Raw genomic sequence first — 17086 nt, forward strand, 5'->3', positions numbered from 1 at the left:
TCCTACGACCGCAGTCTTCAACGGATATGCCCCGAAGTTACTCGAAGAAGACATCGTAGAGCCATCTCCCTCCGTGGAAGCAGGACTCACGGCTCGAAAGCGCATTGGCTCGGTGGTATGACCGCAGTCTTCGACATCTTCCAGAGTTACCAGAAAGAGTAGACAGAGAGTCAGTTCTTCTCCGCGGTATCGAAAGCGTCATTGTCATGCATGTTGAGGCGAGTAAGGCGGGTGGATACTATATAACATGAGTAGAATACTTGCGATTTGGTCGCTCAACAATTATGTTTGAGGGAGGATATAACGTTCACGCTGAGACGCGAAGTCACGGACGCATGATTGTGAAGTTCGCTATACATGCGAACGAACCACGGCACTTCGTGCTCATGAGGTCGAAGGAGCATGGAAGCGCTTTCACGATAATCATGCGCAGCACGCTTCTCTTCACAATCCCACCTCGCAATCACGTTAAAGTGGAGAAAGCATCAATCAAGCCTTTGGCGTGCTACCTTCTCATTGAGCCGATCTAAAGATGCGTCATCTCCTACTTCTCTCCATCATAATAACCCCTTCTCCTCGATATCAATCACGTAATTTGTCACGGCCTAGTCTTGGCTTTTGAGAATTCTAGAATAGATCGCTCTGCTATTGTGCGAGAATTCAATCCGGATAGCGCCAACAACACGCCGGTCAACATGTGCATCGAAATCAACACTCGGTACCGCCACTGCGCCCACGCCACCCTTCTCCGCTGGGACTACTGCGCCATCCTCACACCCCGTGAACGTCAACCCGCCACCGGCCGCTCCTGTCGAAGGTATAAACTGCGCTATAAAGAAAGCACCGACAACAGCGGCTGTTTCGACTGCGCGTTGTCTGAAGTCGCTGGATGGAGCGCGGCAACGTCGCCAACAGTGTCAGGCTTTCCGGAGAGATCACCCACCGTATCGAGTTTCTTGAGCGCTGGTGAAGGGAGCGCGAGGGCAATTTGGTCGCCGCCATTTTCTCCGACGTTTATGGAAAAGTCGCCAAGTTTCTCGACGTTTGGTAGTGGGACAGGATTGTTGGGTGGCAAGAGGGATAGGCGGAGTAAGGAGAGCGAGGTCAGTGTCATCGCGAGTGACGAGCCGGGGACTCCAGGGGCGCCGAAGAAGGACTGGCGGGCAAGTGGCGAAAGTAAGGAGAGCCAAGAAGAAGAGCACCACGGTGATGAAGCGAGTGGGCGTGGGTTGAAAGGCTGGTTCAAGAAGAAGTTCAAGGCGAGAGAAGGGTACAACGTAGCGTTGGGATTTCAGATGATGGACGCATAGTTGGCATCAGCTGGCGAGATATGTTGGTGACTTATGAGGATGACGTGTAGATTATCAAGTACCTGGATGGATACATTGGCGAATGGAATTTCGAGAGTCAACAAAAATACAGTGAGTACCTCCAGGCCCTACCAGAGTTTTGTTTCGAATCGCTCTCTCAACTTCTCGTAGTTCTTCACATCGCCCACACTCGGCCTGACCGTCTTCGCCGCCTCGATGAGATCCAGCTCTTCGACGACCTCGCTGTGTCTTCGCAGTGCGTGTTGTCCAGCCTTGCGCAACAGACTCTCTAGATCAGCACCCGAAAAGTTGTTGCATACGTCTTGGCGACCGATTTCGGCGAGCTCGTCGCTGAGAACGCCGCGTTGCCGAATGAGCGCCTTCAGGATATCCACACGCTCTTCTGGCTTGGGCAATTCGACGTAAAGTAGGGTCTCCAAGCGCCCGGGTCGGAGCATTGCCTCGTCTATCATCTCGGGCCGGTTGGTAGCAGCGATGAGATATATGCCTTCGCGCATGGACAGGCCGTCGAGCTCTGTGAGCAGTGTGTTCACAACGCGGGCGGAAGCTTCGTGGAGCTCGGTGGAGCGTTTCGGAACGAGGGCGTCCAGCTCATCAAAGAAGATGACACACGGTACGGAAGAGCGGGCGCGCATGAACACCTGGCGTAGGGCCCTTTCGGACTCTCCAACGTACTGGAACTTGTTAGTATGCGGAATGTCTTTTGAAGGCCATTTTGTAACGTACCTTGTTCAGAAGCTCCGGTCCCTTAACGCTGATGAAGTTTGCTTTGGACTCTGCTGCTACCGCCTTGGCTAGAAGCGTCTTACCGCAACCGGGTGGCCCCCATAGTAGCACACCAGTAGGAGCTGAGATACCAAATTTGGCGAACTTTGCAGGATCTTTGATAGGTTCGCAAATAGCCATTTCGAGCTCTTCGCGAACACCTGCCAGCGCTCCGACGTCTCGCCATGTAGTATCAGGCACAGTGGCAAAGCCTTCTCGCTTTGATGATGGGGTGATAGTAGGAAGTACGGCCTCAAAAGCTTCCATCGAGATTACGGTATCTTCGAAACCCTCAGGCCGTGGAGCTTCCGTATCCTTGACGCGGGTAATCAGGCGCCGAATAGATTGGTACACCCGACTATCCGCGTTGAGCGAAAGACCGCCGTCAATGTCCATTGTAGTCTCTGCGTCGGCCGCTTGCTTCTCGAGTGCTCGTCGATACTGATCCATAGACCATGTACCTGCTTTGCTAACCAGATCCTTCAAATCGGCACCGACGAATCCAGCTGTCCGTTTCGCTAGTACACCAAAGTCGACGTTCTCCGCGAGCTTTGGTTCGCGCGTCAGAGCTTGCAGTATAGACCGTCGCATAAGCTCGTTGGGTACACCCATGTTGATTTCGGTATCAAATCGGCCTCCTCGACGTAAGGCTGGATCAAGACTGTCAGGGCGGTTGGTAGCGGCGAGGACGATAACAGGCTTGCCGTTGTTGCCTTCCATAGCTAGGCTGTCCATAGATATGAGAAGCTGAGCGACTATTCTCTTCTCCATTTGACTCTGTGCACTGTCACGCTTAGGCGCAATGACGTCGATTTCGTCGATGAAGATCAGACATGGTGCAACCTCCTTGGCCTTCTCGAAGTGTTCCCGTACCTGCTTCTCGGATTCTCCAGACATGCCTGACACGACGGATGGGCCCAGAATCTCGATAAAGGGGACACCTATTTCGGCAGCGAAGGCTCGACTTATGACTGTCTTACCGCATCCAGGTGGTCCATGGAGGAGTATACCGCGTGGTATTGGGATCTTACGGTTGGCGTATTCTTGTGGGCAGAGAAGCGGGAGTACCAGATGCTCTTTGAGTTGCGTCATGACCTTCTCAACACCCCCTATATCTTCAAGTGTAACACCTGTAGGAGCCGCAGTGTCGATCTTGTTCTCCTGAGCCCCTGCCTTCTTCTGCCTCTTGGCCTCCCTCTCTTCTTTCGACTTTCCACTGTCCCGCTTCTTGCTCTTCTCACTCTTTTCCGCATTTGCAGCAGGCGGAATCGCCCATTGATTGACAATTTGCTTGTTCATCCAATCGCTTGATCGATCCTTCTTCTCCTTCGGCTCGTCCATGGTGAAGTCTCCTTCAAGTTCGGCCATTTCGTCTTCGTCATCGGATTCTTCGTCTTCGCGGATAACGTCAATTACGCGGTCAATGGAGTCCTCGATCTGCTTCTTAGGCCGCCTCTTCAAGCTGGAGTTTGATCGCTGTATGTAGTCGTATACCGTAGATAACCGGAGCTTCAGCGCCGACTCACCCTTTTCGTCCAGGTATTTACGGACTACTTGGTACACCTCCTTATCGAGGCCAGCCTGAAGAGATGGCCGACCTTTTGAGACCATGGCGACCACGATGGTAGGACTTGAGTCAGAAAATAGGTACAGACTTCGATGTATTCGCCTGGCGTAGTTGGAGTGCTGGACCTTTCTAAGCACCCGACAATGGATAAGGCTCGAAAACTCCTGGATCCGTACAGCCAGTGAGGCCTGATATTGATACAATGGTGACTGGGCTGCGACACGAGACTTGCACGGTGAATTGGTATGCAACGGTAATGTTGCGCGTGGCTGTCGCATCACCAAAAAAGTTCGCGACGGCTATCGATAAGGAAGAGTAGCGCCGAGCTTAGCTTAGCTCTAGCCCGCATACGTCAATCAAGGCACAGGGTCAAGTCGCATGCGCAACTCCCATCCCTCATGGATCTCGCAGCAATATGGGCAACTCAACCAGCGCGAACAAGATTTCAGCCCAGGATAAGTGAGTCGTGAATGCTACTCTGTATAGACTTTGCTGACGTGCCAGGGCGATCCTGGATATGAAGAACCAGCGCGATAAGCTACGACAGTACCAGAAGCGCATCACCGTCCTGACCGATCGCGAGAAGGAGATCGCCAAAGAGTGCTTAGCCAAAGGCGATACGAATAAGGCGAAGCTAGCGCTGAGGAGAAAGAAGTACCAAGAGGGTCTCTTATCCAAGACTGATGCTCAGCTAGCGCAGCTCGAGATCCTGACGAGTGATGTCGAATTCGCTCTAGTCCAGAAGGATGTCCTGTTCGGTCTGCAACAGGGAACGGCAGTGCTCAAGGAGATACACAAGGAGATGGGCGGCATAGAGAACGTGGAGAAGTTGCTGGGCGAGAACGAAGAGGCTCGGGCTTATCAAGAGGTGCGTCGCATCCCCAAGCTTCTAACCACATGGATGCTGACACGCGCAACAGGAAATCAGCGAACTCCTCGCGAACAAAATGTCGAACCAAGACGAAGACGAAGTTGAAGACGAGCTCGATGCTCTCGAAGCCGAGGTCAACGGCACCGTGCCTGCACTGCCCGACGCGCCCGTTGCCCAACCACAGTTCACACCCGAAGAGAAGGCGCAGATGGCCAAGGACAGAGCGGCGAGAAGGGCGAGGGAAAGGGCTGCCGAGCAGGCATCGCAGCCCATGCTGGCATGATGAGACATTGCATTGGTGCATAGATTGCATTAGAGCGTGGCGTTGGGGTGTTTTGCTGGCATCGCGTGGACCATGTGGCACTTGGCATGGTGCATGTTTGCTACTTCTACGCATATACACAGGATTCTATCTGCGACGTTGTTCTACGGGTCTCTGCAGATGATGACGACATGTGCGAAACATGGGCAATGATGCGGCGTCTTGCATCCATGGATGTTTGCCGTCTACGCCAGTCTCGCCTTCTCTTCACATGCCGAGCGCGCTGCGTCATAGCCCTTGCCCTACAACAACGCCGTCTCTCCTGCCATCTCTCTCCAACCACCAGAACCTTCCGACGCTGCATCAACAAGCCTTACCCCAGCTCCCTGCACGAAGCTCAAAGCTACCCCGCCATCACCCCACCACAATCAGCCTTACCGAGCAAACACACCCGACATCCCCAGCAAACATGTCGCACTCACACTGTCACGACGAGCATCACGACCACTCGCATGGCGACGGCCACGACCACAGCGATGACATCACGCCCGCGCTACAGAACATACTCTACGAACAACTCGACTTCCCCAAGCTTGTCACCCTCAACGAAGATGAATCCAACAGCGGCCGCGCAATCTGCCAGAAGACTTGGGCGCAGCGCCTCGACCCGGAACCCGAGCTGAAGAGCAGCGCCGACGAACAGATCCTCATGACGGTCCCCTTCACGGGCCAAGTCCGCCTACACTCCATCATCCTCCGCACAAGCCCCGGCCCCGACTGTCCCAAGACCCTCAAAGTCTTTGTCAACGAAGATTCGCTCGACTTCGAAACGGCCGTCGAAAAGGAACCTACACAGATACTCGAAATCAGTCAGACGAGCGAGGTGCAGGAGATACCCGTCAAGAGGGCAAAATTCGGCACTACACGTAGTCTGAGCTTGTTCTTTGAGGATAACTGGAGCAATGGCGAGGAGGATGAGACGCGAATAAGCTATCTGGCGTTCAAGGGCGACTTTATGAAGCTGAACAAGGAGGCTGTTTCTGTGCTGTACGAAGCTGCTGCAAACCCTAACGATCATAAGAATATTGTGGGTATTGGACAGGGCGTGGGAAGGAGTATACAGTGAGCAGGATGGTTGCACTGAGCTACGAGTAGTCGCGTTGGGGGAACTTCACATAGGCATGGCGCATGGCAAGGCGTCATTATCAAGTAGCGTGGGTATGCTACAGAGTGTCGATTCTACGACCTTGACGTATGTACAAACAAATGCATTTCATATTCTGAGAGGTCAGCAAAGGCGCATGGAATGTTTATGTGAGATGACATACTCAGCGTTGTATTTGCGCTTTCGTGGGTATCGTTTCCTCCGTGTATGCATGTATGTCTCTATCCGATCCAAATAGCGCCCGCCATGTGGTTCTGCGCTCAGTCTCTTCTCTGGCGCTTGATGTCGTCCCAAACCGCGGAGATCGTTCGCTCTGGGCGTGCCCTTAAACTCCTTCGCCATTTGCGCATGTCTTTTTCGTATGACATCTTCCGTTCCCGTATCGCTGCCTCTCGCCCGCTCAAGTATGTCTCGTTCCGCCCAGCACCTCGCCATGCACCTTGCCCCAGTCTATCTTCGTGTCAATCTCCTCATCCACTCTACCCACCACCGCCACACTATCACCCCGTATGATGTACAGCCCAAGAGGTACTTCTTCACTGGGTTCTTCGTCTTCTATCGGTCGTATGATGCGCTCGACGGCTTCTTGGAGGACGAGGTTCATGCTGCCGTCGCACGAGTGGAGGAGCCCGACCATGGTGCGGCCATCGAGGGTGAGTACTGATACGCGCTCTGTAGAGTGTTAGGAGAATGATATGGTAAGGGGCTGTGGAGGAGAAACTTGCTGTTTAGGTAGGCGTTTAGTGCCATTGTGAGGATGCTGTTTCAAAAACCGCTGGTTCGGAAATTCGGTGGAAGTGCGTTATTCAGCCGGTATTTGAGAGCGCCTGGGACGTGTTCTTCAAAGTCTTTTTGCGAGAGACGGAAGGATGCTTGCGCAATGTTTCGCGGTATCGTGTATTATGGAAAAGGTTGCGACTTGCTGCGGCGGGCTTATGTCGCGGAGATGTAGACACTCGGACAGACCTCTTCGACCGGTGAGAATCGCGGCGGATAATTGCGGGTTGGGTGAGCGAGAGAAGCAACGTGTTGCTTGCGCGTGACGTGGTTTAGTTTGAACTGGACATGAAGCTCGCGATGCTTTCCGGTGGAGCTTCAGATGGCACGTGCGTCAAGCCAATCAGAGCAGTCTACCCTCCGCATCGCTGCTCTTCTCTCTTCCCTTCCTTTCTCCATCACACTAGCAGATGCCGCGGTCCCTTGTTGCTCTCCATGTGAGCGCTGAATACCTCATCCTTCGGTTTACCCTGCTTCTACTGCTGCTACCCGCAACTCAGCCCGATTTGACCTCAGTATCTGTTCACACAGCGCCACTCTAGCCATTTCGCAACCTTGGACTTGCGAAGAACCACTTCACAAGAAGACTATAGATACTACTCCCAGGATATCCAATAATTGAAGGTCGGCCATCTGCGATGCTCTCGGTGGTTTGAGCGACGTCAACTCCTGCATGAAATGCATGTGCACCGTATGTTTCCAGTGCTGGTGGTCACACATCATCGTAGAATTCACCATCGATCAAGCACAATATGCATGCGAGATGTGCTGGAAAACGGTATTTGGAAGGTTCCCTCCATTGTCTACTGTCCACCGGACATGGCGTCAGGCTGAACTACGAGGTAACTTCTGCAAATGTCGACTTCCAATTATTTGTAGGTCTTGCGTTCCAGGACTCCCAGACGCACTACCTCCCCTCCGACACTCTTACTCAGCCCCATACATTTCTCAGTCTAGCATTGGGTAAGGGTTCTGTTTATGCAGCCTCTGCCTACAATTTCTGGCTATATGCAGCGTCATATCATTGGGTTGCATCGGTCGACTCACACAGCCGACCCATGGTTACGTTGATAAGAAACACCCTCACTGTGTATTCACAAGCGAATTTCGGCTTTTGCACGTAAATACAACAATACATGTTTGATAACATAATCCCCTTTCACACTCCGACATTGCGAAAGCTCTGACAGGTCACCTCAAGAGACTCTACAAATATGTTTTCCTCTACCGCCCGCATCGCGATGCTTCAGGCCCGAAGCTTTCACAAGACTGCCTTGAAGCCCACGTTCACCAATGCTACAGCTTCTGAGATGAAGGAAGGTCATTCCCATCATCGCCACACGCACGATCTAATCGAATGCAAACAGTCTCCCACCACACCATCCGACACCAGCGCCCGAGCAGCATGGCAACGCTACCGCGACGTCGAGGCCCACCAGATATGGCTCTCTTCCCCTCGCAAAGAGTCTTTCCAGACGAAGTTGTCAACAAAGCATCCACATCACCCCGAGCCAACGCCCGCAATGACTTTCCGGAAAGACCGCGAGATGCACATAGCTGCACGTCGCGCGTCGGATGCCGGGATGGAGGGAAAGATTAACCCAGATCACAAGCTTGCGGGGACTCGGCTGGGTTTCATGAAGGAGACGAAAGACACGAAGTCACTGCGCTCAGGTTGGTTGGACGCGCTGTTGGGTCGTGGTGAAAGGACCTGAACTTCACGCTCGACGCGGCAATCGTTTTGTATAGAAAGTTTGAATCATTTTGAGATGGGTGGACCTGAATGCATGTAGATTGCTAGTACCATAACACAGCGACGCGATATGTTGTCGACTTCGCTCCCGTGGCTACGTGTTGGTGTTGTTTCCAGAGTTGCTGGATGGTTCCGAAGCCCGAGGCTTGCCGAATCAGGTGCTGCTTAGTAATCATCAATAGTCTTCGCTTCTCCCTTCGGCACTCCTCGTTCCATCTCCTCATCATCGTCCATCCGTGACATCATCACCCGATTCACATCTGCAGCACGTCTTTGTCGCGTCTTTGCGCATCCATACAGTACGGCTGCCGCCATGATGAAAGCTCTTCCGAAGCCTTGCCATCGCGCTTCACGTGAGTGCATCTTATCGCTTGCTCGCTTCTGGACAATCATTTTCGTGGACCTCGGAACAGTTGTTTACTGAATCGCCATCGCTATTATTTCGCTCAATTTACTCAATGTGCATCTTACTTGAGCTATGCACATGTGCCAGCAACTATCTCCGTCCAAGTCTGGAAACATCGTGGCGATGGCGGTCCGCGCCTTTCAGTAACACTCACTCAATACGCCACGTCGTCCATATTGCTCGGGTGACGGTTCTATCAGTAAGCCCTTTGGTTGTTATTTTGCTTCCTGAGTGGAACGACAAACACTAGGAGGCTGTAATATGTGGTATGATTGTCATCAAGCTACATGATCCTGAAGGTAATCGATATTGACGCTATTTCTGGCCCATCACTGGGCAATTGTCACGCTTGCTTGCTATCACAGGGTTTTTAAGCGAGGGTAGAGACATATGTATGCATGTCTAAGCCTGCATGGAACGCCTTCAAAGAAGCTGTGCGAGGCCGTACAGAGTACGCCACCAAATTCGCCAACAAACAACCGGACCATGAAGGTAACGCCGGTCACGTTTACTTTCTCGATACACTTCGACAGGTAGTCGACATGATTGGAAAGGTTGTTCGATTCCAAGAAACCTCTCTGGATAATTCGGCAAAACGACAAGACACGGTTCTGACCTTGCATAATCTGTTTGACGTCCTCCGGGACGTTGAGCTGACCGATGGTGTACAAGGAACAGCCAACCTAACTACACCTCCCGACGAAGGTCTAGCTTACGGAGCGGCTGCAGCTGTACCATCAGCTCGTTATGAGCCGGCCATCGACTCCGACGAGGAATCACGGTTGCGTTGGCTCTGTTTCAAGGACGACGCTGATTCAATTATATCATGGGTAATCAACCTATGGAAGCAGTACTTTGACCAGTCTGAGGAAGATGTCAGCTTAGAGACTACATCTCTCCTATCAGATCTAGCGCTCGATCTGTTGTATAAGATCGAAGACGACATGGAGCATAACAACGACGAAGTAAACAAAGCCATGTTCAAGGAGCTGGCCTCACTCTACAATTGGAGTTCGACCGCCCTTGCCCTCTTCGATTTCCGCGTCGCTGCATATGAAGGTAGAGGATACCCGGCTGTAGTAAAGCTGGTACACAAGAGACAACCCCAACTAGGACTCGATCCGTACAAGGATTTTATCCTATTTGACGCTAAATTTGTACGCTATCTTACAGAGCTACAGCTGGAGATGGTTAGTCATGACAGACTAATTGAGGGCCCAAACTGACTGTTCTCAGACACTACGTTTTGATGGTTGGGAGCAAAATGGTCCACCGCCCAACACCAAACGTTGCCTCAGTAATGCAAGTCTCGACCTCGTATCCCGCACACTCGCTGTTCCAAGTCGTAGAAACCAGGAAGCCATTGCCGCAAGCCTTCTAGAAGGGATATGGGGTCTACACAGTCCGAACGTGCATGAGCCTTTCCACCGCGTCGCCCGGCTTGCGAACGTCATATCGGATCAGTCCGACCACTGTCGTTCCGATGGTATATCGTTTCCGGAACGTTCCCAAGACAAGATACATGAGTTTAACACCTTGCTCTCGTGGACCATTGAGTGGCCTGGCCATATCCAGCGATATATGATTTTTCGAGCGATCGACTCCAATCACCCTGCCGCAGCCCTCTCTGGATTCCATCGCAACATCTGGAAGTATCTCGATCTCAGTGTTGCCAGGAAAGAACAACTTATCAGGTCATGCGTATCAATTCCCGACCTCGCAGGGACGGCCGAGGCGCGTCTACAATTTGGCGAGGAACATATCATACCATCGGAAGACCAAGACTTCCTGCGCAAAAACAATCCCCTTACACCGGCAAAGCTAGCTCTCAACTTACAGTTCCTACGGGCTGAGATTGGTTTCGATTTCTTGAACGATGATCGCAGCTTGTTCCTCATGTGCCATTTGTATAACGCACTTCGGCAACTAGGCTATCTTGAAGTTCCGTGGAAAACGCTCGACTCACTGATCGACATGCACATCAAGACCATATTCCTTGGTGCACTTCCTACGGAAAGCGCAAAGCAAATGAGCAACCGCGTTCTCATCGCGCTCGGATGCGCGCCAGAACTTGTTCGAGCTCGCAACACTGGGAAAGGTCGGGAGGCAACTATCAAGAACCTGGCGGTATTGCGAGAGAAGAGGTCTGGCGCCCTGTGCTTCCCACCCAGCATGGCTATCGTTGCAGATCATCTGCATGATCGTGAGCCTCTACGCCGCACACTGACGCGTCTCGATGCTGAGATGGTCGCGAAACACTCTAGAGAGAGTAAAAACTCCCGCATCAAATCGTTCCTCGACGAAGAGAATCCTACCACCTTTCTCGAGCGTCTTCGCAACCATGTCTCAGACTTCCCACGGTACCTTGCGCTCGACTGTGTTGAGCTGACACGCATTTGTGGCGGTCTTCTTAGGAGATTTAGGTCAGATGAGATGAAGGTACTCATGAAGCACGCAGAATTGGACGCAGCACACCAGCAATATGTCGCGTCGCTAATCATTCAAGAGCTCGACATGGAAGAGTATATGACACGACCAGGTATGCCTGTACGGAAAGTCGCGCACGCGATAGAAGCCGCGGCTATACTGAAGGAGTACATTGAAGGTGGCGAGGATGCTCGAGCAGCGGTTAAAGACTACGTGCAGCGCAGGTAGTTCTGCTCCGCGATGATGACTCTCATACCGTAAATGTGTACGCGTAATCTCAGAGACATACCCGCCTAGTACCCAGTTCCAGAACCAAATCATTGGCCTTCTCTCTTTCCACAGCTCATAATCCTCTAGCAGTTTTCGTCAAGCTTGTCATAGATTACCTCACGCGCACGAAGCACGCCTGTCACCATACATATACAGTATTTCCCAATGAAGCCTTATTTCATCTCAGTAACCAGTTGTAGAGTTCCCTTAGGCATGCTACATTAAAAGGTCACCACGTCGCCAGCTCGATCTATCCTCCAGGGCTCAGTCCGAGCTAGAGAATGAGCTATACCCAATACGGTAAAGTCACTCGGGGGTCCGCACACTCCTTGAGCGCGTCGCAGCGTCCTCAATCTTTCTTCTCCACAACTTCGATGGCGCTCAGGCTGGAAAACAAGAAGTTCGGTTTCCTTCCAACTAGGTACTGTCACTTCTCTATCAGGCTGGACGAGAATGTGTAAACGTCTTTCAATGCCCGCGGAATCAGCATACGTCCGAATGATGTCACATCGGACGCATTAACCGACGCGGAGGATAGCGCATCAGCACATCATCATGCCATTCGCCCTGTGCTGGCTGAAGGATGTGGGATTGTGCATTTGCTGCTATTATCGTTGCAGCGGGGGACTAAGCACTGCATACCCAAAACAACTCGCACGACCTTGAGCTCGCGGCCCACTGGAATATCGACAACGACCAGCATCTAGGTTTCTATTACATGTTCTGAACACCGAAACTTTTAGTACTGTCGCATCACCTATCGAGTCAGGTATTCTTTCTCCACGTTGGATACCAGCACTCGTCATGTCGTCGACACGCGCCAATGAGCACAACAGCGGGAAACGAAACAGTAACGCATCACAGCTGCCAGTATGGCGCCGAAGACTACGTCGCGTAAAGTTACCGATACTCCCAGTTCACAATCAGGAGGGCAATAGAGATCTCGAAGTCACCACAAGCAAAGGCCACCTCTATTTTCTCGACCAGTTTCGCGACAAGGTACCTCTACGCATTCGCAACCGATTTATTGCAATGATCTCTGAGTTCGTGGGAACATTTTTCTTCATGCTCATCGGACTAGGCGGCAACTCGGCCGTCATCAACAACACAGCGGCTGCTGCACAGTTCAATGGAGGCGATGCTTCAGCAGATCCTGCTAAGATCCTGCTCATCGCTACGGTCTGGGGCGTGGTTGTCACGGTCAATGCCTGGACCTTTTTCAGGATTAGCGGTGGGCTTTTTAACCCTGCTGTAACTATGGCTTTGGTGCTCATCCGCGCCGTACCACCACTTGATGGTCTTCTCGACGTCTTCAGCCAGCTTGCGGCATCTATCTTGGCAAGCGCCATTGCTTATGGACTCCTACCTGAAGGTGCTCTGGCAGCCACTGAGCTGGGAGAGAACACAACAGTCACGCAGGGGCTGTTCATCGAAATGTTCATTACCGCCCAGGTCGTTGTGTCCATATTCATGTTGGCGACGGAAAAGCACAAGGCTACATTCATCGCGCCTGTCGGTATCGGATTAGCTGTATTTGCATGCGTTCTCATGTAAGTCTTCCCTATATTCTCCGCAGCTATTTGTAGTCAACACTACACTATTAGGGCAAGTTACTCACGAACTATAGGGCTTCAACCTACACCGGCGCAGCCATCAACCCAGCTCGCTCTTTTGCGGTCTGTGTGGTGCAGGGAAGCTTTCCACACTACCATTGGATCTATTGGGTTGGTCCCGGGCTGGGTGCACTGCTGGCAACTGCTTTCTACCAATTGATACGCAAGCTGGAGTACTGGACAGTGAATCCCAACGTCGACGACTACGAGACGAAGGTCGGCGAGACCATTCGAGACGTCGCGAGTAGAGTGGCAGACATATCAAATGTTCCAGGCACGAGGTCAAATGATCCGACGAGGATGCCGGAGGGACTGTGATTGTTGGACAGATCCACTGAAATCCAATTTGTTCAACACACAGATTGCATCGGGGCGATTTGTGTCTCTTTTAGTCTTTACATAGAGTACAGGTCATCCGGTACTTCTTTACAGATACGCGTAGATTTGTAATGATATAGCTACCTAGGTACCTAGGTATATAGGAAGCGTCTACAGATAGCAAGAAAGCATTGCGGTATTAGTACGGCCGTAGTGATCAGGTTCAATTGCAATAGAACGATAGCTTTAGTTGTCAGTCCGGTCCTAACTCCAAGAAAGAAACAATGCGGACGCGATAAGGTCGGACATGCTTGATGCACGGGCCATTCGGACCCGCTGGTACCGTAGCGTGCCCGAAACCTGGCAAACCCCAGATGCCATCACCATCCACCAACATGCCCAGGTATGAAGCAATCCCAATCTCTTTGGCGGAATGCCAGGTTCTACACTCTTCACTGACCTTCCTATTCAACATTACTGCGCCGCTTGCAAAGGATGCAGGCAACACGAGGCGCCCACTGCAGACCTTGTTTATCCGAGATGCCGGTTGCTGGTGCCTCTTGGCGGGGACGCAGCGCGCCTTGGGAGGCTTAACACCTGCTCAATGCGGCAACTACGATGCGCATATCAATTAGACTGATAGATGCAGTGGAAGGTAGATAAATAGGTCCGTTGGCTGGCCTGAGCACGACAGGTGCTTCGTTGCATTCGTCTTGAGTTTCTACCCGACGTATCGTTCTTGCTTCTTGCAAGTGCGTCGCCATGCGCTCTTTCGCGATCCTCGCTGCAGCGCTGCCGTTGATTCACGCCATCGACCCTCCTCGCATGCCACACCAACCTCTCGGCAATGGCACAAAGCGTCTGAGTTACAATGAGACCACCAACGCTCCTGGTTCTTTGACGCCCTCAACCCGATCTTTCACGTGGGTTGGCACCGGAGAGGATGGCGATTACATCTACACAGCCGCGTCTGGAGACTTTGTCTTCGAGAACGTCGCCACTGGCGAATCCTCAACTTTCATCTCGGCTGATCAGGTCCCGGCTGACTACTGGGACTACTTCATCTCGCCCGATGCGACCAAAGTCATGTGGGCCGTCAACTACACCAAGCAGTACCGCCACTCTTACTTCGCCGACTACCTGATCATGGATGTTGCGACTGGAGAGTCCGTATCTCTTGACCCCGAGTCCGTCGGCGATATTCAGTACGCTGAATGGAGCCCGGTTTCGTCATCTCAGGTTGCATTCGTCAAGGGCAACAACCTGTACATGTCCACCAACGGCACCATCTCCCAGATTACTGAGGATGGAGGCCCCGACTACTTCAACGCTATTCCTGATTGGGTCTACGAGGAAGAGATCTTTGGCGATCGCTACACTCTGTGGTTCTCTCCAGATGGAACTAGGATTGCTTTCCTCAGCTTCAACGAGACTGGCGTCGGCACATTCAGAATCCCATACTATATTGAAGACGATGCGGAATACGTTCCCGTCTACCCCAACGAATTGGAGCTCCGCTACCCCAAGGTTGGCACCAAGAACCCCACGGTGGTCATGAACTTGCTTGATGTGGAGTCTGGCGAATACACCAATGTCCCCATTGATGCTTTCCCAGAAGACGACCTCGTCATTGGCGAAGTTGTCTGGCTTACCGAGGAGCACAGTAAGGTCATGTACCGCGCTTACAATCGTGTCCAAGACATGGAGAAGCTGGTACTTGTTGATGTTGAAGCTGGGTCTTCCAAGGTCACTCGCGAGCGTGACGGTACCGATGGATGGCTAGAGAACTTGATGCAGGTTCGATACATCGGAGCTGTCGAGACCGCGAACGCCACTTACGGAAACGCTACCGAGTACTACATGGATCTTTCTGATATGAGCGGCTGGGCGCATATCTACCTCTTCCCCGTCAGCGGCGGAGAGCCCATTGCGCTGACATCTGGCGAATGGGAGGTTCTTAGCGTTCTCAAGGTTGACTACTCTCGCGGACTCATCTACTACACCTCCACCGAGCACCACAGTGCTGAGTCCCACATGTACTCTGTCAGCTTTTCCGGCGAGAAGACTGCCCTGGTCGACGATACCGTGACCGCTTTCTGGACCGCATCTTTCTCTTCCGGTGGCTCATACTATGTCTCTCGTTATGCCGGTCCCGACGTGCCATACCAGGAGCTCTACTCCATCAACTCCACCGAGCCAATTCGCACGATCGTCAACAACACTGCGCTTTACGAGAAGCTTCAGGGCTACGCTCTTCCCAACATTACGTACCTTGATATGGAGCATCCTTCCGGATACACTCTTGATGCCATGCTCCGTCTTCCTCCCAACTTTGACCCCAGCAAGAAGTACCCTCTCATCCTCCTTCCGTACGGTGGTCCCAACGCCAAGGAGGTACAAAAGTCCTTCAACGCGCTCAACTGGAAGGCTTACATTGCATCTGATCCCGAGCTCGAGTACGTAACTCTCACCGTCGACAACCGTGGTACCGGTCGTAAGGGTCGTGCTTTCCGATCTCTCGTCACCTCTAACCTCGGTGAACTTGAGGCTGAAGACCAGATCTGGGCTGCCAAGGAGATGGCAAAGAACGAGTGGATCGACAGCGAGCACATTGGTATCTGGGGTTGGTCGTACGGCGGCTACCTCTCCTCCAAGGTCGTTGAGGTCGGCGACCCAATCATTAGCTACGCCATGATCACCGCTCCTGTCAGTGACTGGCGCTTTTACGACTCTCTTTACACCGAGCGCTACATGAAGACTCCCGATATTAACCCCGAAGGCTACAACCGCAGCCGTGTCCACGACGCCACTGGCTTCAAGAAAATCGCTGGTGGTGTCGTCATCCAGCACGGTACCGGTGACGACAACGTACACTTCCAAAACTCGGCTGCGCTCGTCGATCTCCTCATGGTCAACCAGGTCACTCCTGAGAAGATGCAGAACACTTTCTTCACCGACAGTGACCACAGCATCAACTTCCACAACAACGGCAAATTCTTGTACAAGCAGCTGAGCAAGAAGCTTTATGAGGAGAAGGCTCGTAACGGCGACAGCTTTGGCGGACATCAGTGGAGCAAGAGGGCTTTGGGACGGAAGTGGATGGCTTGAAAGCGCTTCTAGTTAAGTCAAAAGTCATGTAATCTTTAGTTCTAACAATGCCATAATGTAATGAACATTCCAAAGTCTACCAACTCTCACTTCACATGTTCTCCTGTCAAGCGATTTTGCCATTACTTACCTTGTTTCGAACAATTATGCCTCTGTCGTAGTCGTCATCATCTCATTCCAGACGAAGCAACACCCCCACCAAATCGACAGCGTACCGTAGAGCGCACGATTTGTAAATATATCAGCGACATGCATTGGCTATGTGCCGCTTCTACGGCTGATGTGTATTTTTTGTGGGTGTTCGCGTATGAATGAATGAGCAAATGTGACAGTTAGCGCTCATTCATAGGACAAACGCGATTTCTGAGAATGCAGTGAAGAATCTAGCACTCGCTGGTCGCATTGCGCGTCTGAGGCCACAATCACTAACAAACAAACCATCGATATAACACG

The 17086-nt window shown here is 52.1% G+C and overlaps 7 protein-coding genes across 7 annotated transcripts; 5 read left to right on the plus strand and 2 right to left on the minus strand.

Moving 5' to 3' along the window:
* Positions 1-1438: 1438 nt before the first annotated feature.
* On the minus strand, positions 1439-3707 carry J4E90_005612 (uncharacterized protein; the record flags this gene model as incomplete). Its single annotated transcript, XM_051435165.1, has 2 exons — positions 1439-2005; positions 2058-3707. The coding sequence occupies 2 exons, from the start codon at positions 3705-3707 to the stop codon at positions 1439-1441; spliced, it is 2217 nt and encodes a 738-aa protein (XP_051291189.1).
* Positions 3708-4078: 371 nt separating this feature from the next.
* J4E90_005613 (uncharacterized protein) lies at positions 4079-4817 on the plus strand (the record flags this gene model as incomplete). Its single annotated transcript, XM_051435166.1, has 3 exons — positions 4079-4122; positions 4168-4531; positions 4584-4817. The coding sequence occupies 3 exons, from the start codon at positions 4079-4081 to the stop codon at positions 4815-4817; spliced, it is 642 nt and encodes a 213-aa protein (XP_051291190.1).
* A 448-nt stretch (positions 4818-5265) lies between these two features.
* J4E90_005614 (uncharacterized protein) lies at positions 5266-5922 on the plus strand (the record flags this gene model as incomplete). The annotated part of the gene is made up of 1 exon (XM_051435167.1): positions 5266-5922. The coding sequence occupies one exon, from the start codon at positions 5266-5268 to the stop codon at positions 5920-5922; it is 657 nt and encodes a 218-aa protein (XP_051291191.1).
* Positions 5923-6361: 439 nt separating this feature from the next.
* J4E90_005615 (uncharacterized protein) lies at positions 6362-6711 on the minus strand (the record flags this gene model as incomplete). The annotated part of the gene is made up of 2 exons (XM_051435168.1): positions 6362-6633; positions 6687-6711. The coding sequence occupies 2 exons, from the start codon at positions 6709-6711 to the stop codon at positions 6362-6364; spliced, it is 297 nt and encodes a 98-aa protein (XP_051291192.1).
* A 2728-nt stretch (positions 6712-9439) lies between these two features.
* J4E90_005616 (uncharacterized protein) lies at positions 9440-11552 on the plus strand (the record flags this gene model as incomplete). Its single annotated transcript, XM_051435169.1, has 2 exons — positions 9440-10087; positions 10473-11552. 2 exons carry the CDS (start codon positions 9440-9442, stop codon positions 11550-11552), a joined length of 1728 nt encoding a protein of 575 aa, XP_051291193.1.
* Positions 11553-12398: 846 nt separating this feature from the next.
* J4E90_005617 (uncharacterized protein) lies at positions 12399-13148 on the plus strand (the record flags this gene model as incomplete). The annotated part of the gene is made up of 1 exon (XM_051435170.1): positions 12399-13148. The coding sequence occupies one exon, from the start codon at positions 12399-12401 to the stop codon at positions 13146-13148; it is 750 nt and encodes a 249-aa protein (XP_051291194.1).
* Positions 13149-14287: 1139 nt separating this feature from the next.
* On the plus strand, positions 14288-16633 carry J4E90_005618 (uncharacterized protein; the record flags this gene model as incomplete). The annotated part of the gene is made up of 1 exon (XM_051435171.1): positions 14288-16633. The coding sequence occupies one exon, from the start codon at positions 14288-14290 to the stop codon at positions 16631-16633; it is 2346 nt and encodes a 781-aa protein (XP_051291195.1).
* Positions 16634-17086: the final 453 nt, after the last annotated feature.

This window comes from Alternaria incomplexa (genome assembly GCF_024043165.1).
Source record: "Alternaria incomplexa strain BMP 0042 chromosome Unknown scaffold_7, whole genome shotgun sequence".
Taxonomy (NCBI): domain Eukaryota; kingdom Fungi; phylum Ascomycota; class Dothideomycetes; order Pleosporales; family Pleosporaceae; genus Alternaria; species Alternaria incomplexa.